This window comes from Callorhinchus milii, unplaced genomic scaffold (assembly GCF_018977255.1).
Source record: "Callorhinchus milii isolate IMCB2004 unplaced genomic scaffold, IMCB_Cmil_1.0 Scaffold6, whole genome shotgun sequence".
Lineage (NCBI taxonomy): Eukaryota > Metazoa > Chordata > Chondrichthyes > Chimaeriformes > Callorhinchidae > Callorhinchus > Callorhinchus milii.
In genome coordinates this window covers 25,591,628-25,599,913 of record NW_024704747.1, presented here as the reverse complement: position 1 = coordinate 25,599,913, position 8,286 = coordinate 25,591,628, and the positions used below count along the sequence as shown (strand labels likewise).

General features: G+C 39.0%; 1 protein-coding gene across 1 annotated transcript; it reads left to right on the top strand.

The window, feature by feature from the left end:
- Positions 1-202: 202 nt before the first annotated feature.
- Positions 203-7,002, top strand: hnrnpa3 (heterogeneous nuclear ribonucleoprotein A3; the record flags this gene model as incomplete). The annotated part of the gene is given in 10 exon segments (XM_042336128.1): positions 203-325; positions 1,332-1,475; positions 1,555-1,765; positions 2,385-2,477; positions 2,569-2,676; positions 3,483-3,554; positions 5,615-5,767; positions 5,846-5,959; positions 6,501-6,557; positions 6,640-7,002. Coding segments are annotated over 9 exon segments (1,059 nt in total), but the record flags the coding sequence as incomplete, so codon positions are not given.
- Between the last annotated feature and the right edge of the window lie 1,284 nt (positions 7,003-8,286).

The following is an 8,286-nucleotide window of genomic DNA, read 5'->3' as shown; positions in this document are numbered from 1 at the left end:
TTTTGGTCCATCACTTTTGCTCACTGACCACTGATTTTATCCAGTGGGGCATCGGCGGGTTTGAAATTGTATTTGCGTACACAGTGTAAATATTTATCTGACAGATGAGAGTTGGAGATGATTAGAGGTTAATATCCACAAATGATCAGAAACTCCATGAAAAGGATGAGCTCACCTATTGATTCTTTGTTTGTTTGTACAGGGTCATGAACCTAAAGAACCAGAACAACTGCGTAAGCTGTTCATTGGTGGTTTGAGCTTTGAAACTACCGATGAGAGTTTAAGGGAACATTTTGAACAATGGGGTCAATTGACAGATTGTGTGGTAAGAACAATTGCTTGAAAACCTACAGACATTTCACCCTGCCGTCAGTGTTTCTAAGATTAAAGTGTACCCGAATGTGCTTTTCAGATGTAATAATATAAATAAAATGCAAAATACTGCAGATCTGGAAATCTGAAACAAAAACAGAGGTCGCTGTGAACACTCAGCAGGTCAGGCAGCATCTATGGAGAAAGGAAAGTGGGTCAAGGTTTTTGAGGCCTTGACCCTTTGTCAGAACTGGAGGATGTTGGGAGGGCTAACAGAGGACTAATAGAGTTCAATATTGGGTTCAATGACTTCAGACCATGAGAACATCTCCCATAACAGTTTACCTTCCCCCTGTTGTGTGACCATTAATTAGCACATCGTCTGGGGCCCAGACACACCTTTTCTCACTGGTCTGTCTCTGCTGCCCTGCTTTGTTTTGCATCATTAACACTTCTTTAACCCATCAACCCCTGTTCTCCACCCTATTTTCTCCTTTGTCTTTCTTGGCCTGCCGCCTCTCTCTTTTAGTCCTTAAAACCTCTCCCTCCCAAAATCTCCCAGTCTGGATACAGGAAATCTGGATCTCGTGAATCCTGATTTTCTGGAACTCGGAATTAGCTAGGTTGTTTTTTTTTAAATTCTACAATTCAAAAGTCACCCTGTGTTTTCAAACTCCCACCAACTGCCCACAGCTTGACACTGGTTGGTTTAGCTGAGAGCATCAAGAGAGTTGTATTGTGACAGTGGTGAATAGAGAATTACTGTTTTTTGTCTTAAATTATTTCAAACTCAGTGAATTGTACCATAAATATACAGTCAATTCACTTTACCGTGTGTTCTGTGAAGCGCTTTGGGACGTCCTCCTGACGTGAAAAGCGCTATATCAAATGCAAGGATTATTATTATATAAATGAAATGGTTCTCAAGCAGATTTCTTTTTAGGGTCTTACACCTGTGTGTATTTTGTGACTTTTTAAAAATATAATTTAAAGAAGATTTTTTTAAAACTATTTTTTAGGTGATGAGAGAGCCCAGCAAACGCTCGAGGGGTTTTGGCTTTGTGACTTATTCTTCTGTAGTGGAGGTAGATGATGCCATGACTGCGAGGCCACACAAAGTAGATGGCCGTATTGTAGAGCCTAAAAGAGCTGTGTCAAGGGAGGTGAGTTTTCATTTTCTATATATAATTATGCACAGTGCTTTACAAGTGTTGGAACAGTCTAACCAGCTTTATTTTACAGGATTCAACAAAGCCCGGAGCCCACCTAACAGTGAAAAAAATATTTGTTGGCGGCATAAAAGAAGACACAGAAGAATATAATCTGAGAGATTATTTTGAAAAATATGGAAAGATCGAAAACATTGAAGTTATGACCGATCGTGGAAGCGGAAAAAAGAGAGGGTTTGCCTTTGTCACATTTGACGATCACGATTCTGTTGACAAAATTGTTGGTAGGTACTTTACTAAGAATAGGTGCTCAGTCTGAGTAGCCATGCACATAATTTTGAGGGTTGTTTTGCTCAGCTAATGTTTAAACTCAGCTAGTTTTCCAGTGCATTTTTTCACAAAATTTGTTACGGTTCAATTCTGTAAACCTGACCAGAACCTTATGGATGTTAACTTTAATACGTGAAGGGTTAATCAAAAAATCAGCCTACCTGTTAAAAAGAAACTGAACTAATTCTAGCAAGTATGCCAAAATAAAACAACACTAGTCTTGTAGTTCCAATAAGTTTTATCCATTTTTTATTTCCTCTTCTGTGGGAAAATAGTTCATCTGTAGTTGACAACTTTCCACAATGGCATGTCTGAAATCAGTAGTTCACCATGTGGGGAATTGCAAGTGCAGCCTTATAGTGCAATGTTAAAATATTCAGGAGGGGGTTTCTAACGTCACTAATTGAGGGGTGTCTTATTTTAATGTAATGCTGCTCGGGAATCTGACCTTGAATGCAAGGTTAGTAGTGTTGGTTTAAGTCTTAAGGAAATATTTGTTTTATGTTTCTTTTACTGAAAATTTGTTCTGTGTGACTTCTTGCTTCAAATGTAATGTTTGTATTTGTGTTTTAGTCCAAAAGTACCATACGGTAAATGGACACAACTGTGAAGTAAGAAAAGCTCTTTCAAGACAGGAGATGCAGGGGATGGGTCCTGGTCAGAGAGGTAATTTTGTATTTGTTTGAGAGTACAAAAGGTGGGAGAAAAACTGTACCGTCTTGAATTCTGTACTAATATTGTCTGAATTCTTTTTAAGGTCGTAGTAATATTGGTGGGGGCTGTAACAGCCCTAGTTACATGGGTCGATCCGGGGGAAGTTTTGGTCATAGCAGCAGCTTCGGCAGTGGAGGAAACTTTGGCAGAGGTAATAATTACTATTTGCTGGTAATCTATTTGTTTTGGTAATTCATGACTATGATCATAGTGGATTTGGTATAGTGCCTTAGCAGGCTGGAATGACGTCTCAAAGCAGTTCATGGGATTTACTGTCCAGCCTCTCTTGGGAGATGAATGATGCATGTGCAGATTTCTCGCTGAATGTCTGGGGTGCAAGAGATTGACAGCGATTAAATTTCGGTCGAGTTGAGCTCCCTCCCTCTTGACAATTTGCCAACAAATGTAGTTTGACTATGCGTTGGGCCCACTGCTGTGGAAGGGACGTCCTCCCTATGTGAAAGCTGCTATATAGATGCAAGTTGCTGTTGTTGAACTACAGCTCCCAGGGAGCTCGGTGAGGCCAGGGGGGAGCTGATCGGTATACTGGCGCACTCTTCATTTCTCCCTGCGCACCAGCTGGCTCAAGAAGGTGGGGGGGGAGCATCGTAGATTACGAAAAGTCTCACTGGCCATCAGTGAATGCCGTACGTTGAGAATGACTTATCTAAGCTTGTACTTTCAGTGAAGGACCATTGGCTAGCATGTGTGGAACCTTAGAACTAAGAACATTTTGCCAAATTATGTACAATACTTGCGACAAAAGTCACTTAGTATTCATTCATCTAAGGATAATAGTATTGTAATGATGCAGCATGATTCATAATAACATGGTGGTGTCATGTTTTAATAGATTTTCAATTTTTTTTGCTTTTTAGTAGTGTGGGAAGGGAGTGACATACTAAAATTGTCAAGTTGGTATGTTCACTAACTTATTTCGTTTCTTTTGCTCAAAAGAAGAAATTGGAGGTTATAGTAGCAGGAGTGATTATGGACGTGGTGATGGATACAATGGATTTGGTGGTGATGGTATGTATAGAATTCTGTCAATCTTGCCGATTTGGTTATAAATGCTACGAAGGTTTGATCTTTCCAAATGTTTCAGAAATCTGTTTCTACTGAAAATTGTAAATCAAAATTCTCAAATGTTTCACAATTTCTATTAGTCGCCTTCTGTAAACCAGTATTTATATACCTATCCAACAACAATAAATTGCATTTATATAGTGCCTGTCACATTGGGAGGAAGTCTCAAGGTCCTGGGCAGTTGAGCATTTGTACCTGAGCAGGGGATTTGAGTCGAGGGGGTTGGAGGTGGGAGGATGACCAAAGGCACAGTCAAACTGGAAGGTTTTGAGACGGACCTTGAAGAAGGCAAGGGAGGGGACGAGTTAAGAGTGACTCCAGGATAGAATTCCAGGGGGTGGAGGCAGAAAGGCTGAACTATCGACCAACGATGGTGAGGCTGGCAGGGCGGTGTACTTGGGTCAGGTCCACTTAGCGGAGAGAGCGGGCAAGTTGGTAGTGTTCTAGTAGGTCGCAGAGGTTGAGAGGAACAAGATCATAAAGGGCTTTAAAAGTGAGGCAGAGAATTTTAAAATTCAATCCCCTGGGAGATGGGGAGCGAATGAAGCTGGGTGAGGATGGGGGTGATCGGCTCACAGAGCTTGGTGTAGAAGAGGCCATGAGCTGCAGAGTTCTGAATAATCTGCATCTCACGGAGAGAAGAGTTGGTAAGTCCGATGAGCAGGGAGTTAACACAGTCGAGCCTGGATGTGATATTCACTCATACTGGCCTTCACACCACTGATGGTGGTTTTGGATAATGCTGCTTGTTCTTGTATAAATGTTTCTGTATAACAGAGCACCATACATTGTTTAACTTTCTTGTAGTAGAGTGGAATACATTTCTTTTTTTAATTGACCCCTGAAAATCATCAATTGGTGTATTTTGCTGATTTTCATGATTACTTTGACAAATGTAGACAACATCTTTGCTTTATTTTCCCCCTTCCAATATGCATTGATGTTCATTCTTTATAATAGCCGATGGACAACGTACTCTTGTGGCTATTTTCCACTAACAAAAAAAGGTTAAGATTTATTAAGTTAAAACTGCTTACATTTTAACATTGAAAAAGACTTTTCAGCAGTGTTTAACAAAAATGCTTGACTCCCCATTGCCTCGATGATTTTATCTACAGTCGTGCAGATCAGCAAGAAGCTGGTTCAGTCGCTGATCTGTGCTCAAACTAATTATTGTTTAGGCTAACACAGGGATAATTGCCACCTTAGTGAAGGGTGGCTTCAAAAGCATGGCCCAGTAGAAGGAAAGGGGGTTGAGTTGGAAAAGTGTCAATCTGCTGTGACTACCTTTATTGAATGTTGAATATATGCATAAGGCTTAACTTCATTATTTATAGAAATGGAATTTACAATGGCAGCAGAATTGACTTGAGTCAATAGATTTCAATTGTGCGATTTGTACTCTGTAAGTGAGGTCCCTGAAGATCTGCCACTTAGTGTTGATCATGTTTGTCCAAAAAAACAGGTGCTTGTTTGTTCTTTTCCAACACAATTTCTTGTTTGCGATCGCTTTTGTATATGGTTTCTCACTCAGTGGCTTAGTCTGAAACTTGAGAGTTTGGGAGGAATTGAAGAACTGAATGGAAATCCAGCATTGACAAAATTAGAATATGAATCTAGTGGTGAAACTTGGGCCAGATAGACCATTGAGTCAGGAGTTCTCAGTTTATTATTCCAAATTTAGGATGCGGTAGTAGCTAATTCTTGTGTTTTTTTAAATTAAGATTAGAAATCTGAGCACACCAATGGCACTGGGTATTTGTGTAATAACATGTATTCCAGTTGCAGAGCAACTTGTGGTTACGCTGTTGATTTCAGATAGGGAGGCATAGTATGAAGAGAAGATTGGAGCATGTGAAACTTACACATTTGTGGGTGATTTGGAAATAGATTGGTAGCAGAGGTCAGCAGTTTCTCTCTTAGGGGAATGGTCCAGGAGCAGAAGAGGAAGGAGCACAATGGTTGTGTATTTAATATAAATACATACTACTGATGTTTCTCAGGTGGCAATTATGGAGGTGGCCCAGGTTATTATGGTGGTAGAGAAGGTGGAGGAGGATTTGGAGGCGGTGGTGGTTATGGCAGCCAGAGTGGATGTGGTGGTGGTGGAGGAAGCGGCTATGACAGCTACAATGATGGCGGAAGCTTTGGCGGAGGTAAGGTTTTGACTGATACAAATTTGAAAATAAAATTGCATGTTAATTGAAATTTCATATGTGTAACTTTGTTTGTAGGAAATTTTGGTGGTGGAAGCTACAGTGACTTTGGAAGCTACGACAGTCAACAGTCTTCAAATTATGGACCCATGAAAAGTAGCAGCTGTGGACGTAACACCAGCCCCTATAGTAGTAAGTACACTAGTACTGCAATTAGAAATGGCCTGTCGTGCATATGGAACACATGTTCTAGTTTCATGTTTTTCCTCTCTGAATGAAACAGGATATAGAACATTAAATGGCACCTAATATGTTTTTTGAAATTAAAACTATTCTGACTAACCTATATTGGATGGTTTCATGAATTTGCAAATAACAAGGGAGGTAAAAGAAAGGGATGTGAAGCCCATTGAAAACTAAGAGGCATGTAACAGCCAGACTAACTGACCTTTTCAATACAGAGGAATTTTAGGAGTATTTTTCTTCTGATCTAGATTGGTGGGGGGGGGGGGGGAGCATTAATAATCAACCAAACTTTCTGGGAATGTTTTCTCTAACTCTGTTTGGTAGTCTTATGATATCCACTAAACCGGAGGTAAGAGGATATTATCACTTGCTGGGTGAAGAACATGTTCTCCCGGGTTTCAGAAACCTTTTTTCTTTTTAAAAGCTTAGTTGTATAGTTTTGGGAGCACTCAGTTTCAGAGTTGTTGCTAAACTTTTTGTTTTTAAGGTGGCTATGGATCTAGTGGTGGATACAGTAGAAGATTTTAAAGCAAATCGCTGTAAGGTAGGTTCAACTCCAATTCATGAAAATGTAGTATCCAAAATTTACAGTACAATAAATAATCTTGTCCTGTATTGTTCAACAGGCAACAGTTCTTAGCAGGAGAGGATGAGCCAGGAGTTGTCAGGAAAGCTGCAGGTTACTTTGAGACAGAATATCGACCGAGTGCATTGTAAAGGCTACCCACAGGAAGAACGATGGTCCAGTAGTCAGAAAAGTTACTGCAGCATTAACATGAGATCATTTCTTGTTCAGGACTGTTTCCTATAGAGAGATTGGAATAAGTGCAGTTTGTTGCAACATAGTTACTGTTAGATGTACATTCTTGAGGTCCTTTTAAAAAAAACTGTCCTAGTCATGTCTATTTTCCTCATTTACTTTAGCTGTTGCGCCATGTAATTGTGGTAGTGGAATCGGGAATAAAAAGTATAAGAACTTTTTAACTAAACCCGTGTAGTCAGTTTTTCATACAATTATTAATCCAGAAAGGAACTTTAATGGAAAGTGTCAAACCTGTGAGTTTAAGTTAATTGGGTTTAAATGTTTAAGGTTACTGAAAGACCAAAAGTTCACTGTATTTTTGAGTGCACTGAACTACAACTCTAATCAGCATGTTGTTAACCTTTTGAGTTAGTGAGAGATTTGATGCAGAGCAGATGTTAAATTGAGTTGCACTTGATTAGCTGTTGAGAACCTAATACTTTGCGCATAATATGATGTTTGAATAATTTAAATACTAGGACAGCAAACATTCATTTTCTTCATCTTGAAATAGTTTCTGCTATAATTTCTATAGAAGCAGCTGCTACACTTTGCAGTTTGTGCAAAATATACCAGAACCAGGAAGCTTTGTTTTATAGGTAGAAACTTTTGCAATGAGAATGATTGGTTCTATTTAGCTTTTTTTTTCTTTCTGTTCAGAGATTTAACTGAATCTGAATTTAAATTTAATTTTTGAATTTAACTTTAAATTTTAATTTTAAAATGATGAAAGGTGATGAGCTAATTAGTATACGTAGATTTTAACAGTGCAGCTCCCAAAAACATGGTAATTATTTGGATTTCAGAGAGCGTTGCTTCTTGTTGATACTGTGGGTAGGAAGTTTATTCTGTAAACCCTTCCTTTATTGGAAAAAACACTCTGAAGTTAGTTGTAATGCAAACTATTTAATAAAAAAATAAAAAAAATTTACCTTCTAGGATGGGATTGCTGTTGCTACCTGCCATTGTAACACCAGCATCAGCAATTCCAGTCACCTGGCTGGGAATACAAAACAAAAGGAATGATCTTTCTCCCTACACACCAATCTAGTTCTTTTACACAAATGCTTTGTCTTTTGCTTAATAAAGTTTCAATATATGCAGCTTAGCAACATTTGGGGGTTTCCTACAAATGTATGCTATGTTGCATCTCTTTGGTATAATAGCTAAAATGTTTTACACAATTATAATAAAGTTAGCACATTTTAAGAAACTCAAAAGTGGAATATTTCCTACATTACAAAGGGATTGTCCCTTTGTTTTAATGTCAAAGTTGGAAAACAGTTTTACAGAGAATTTTTGTTGTAATGTGGTTGGCTGTGTCCAATGTCTCGCCCACTGTGAATGAGGCAAGGAAACAATGACCCATTTCTCATTTGTCAGATTGCTGCAGATGTCACATCGTGTGCACCATGCTCAGGAAGTGCTGCTGACAACTCCTTTGCAGAATGGCAGCAGTGCTGCTTTCGGC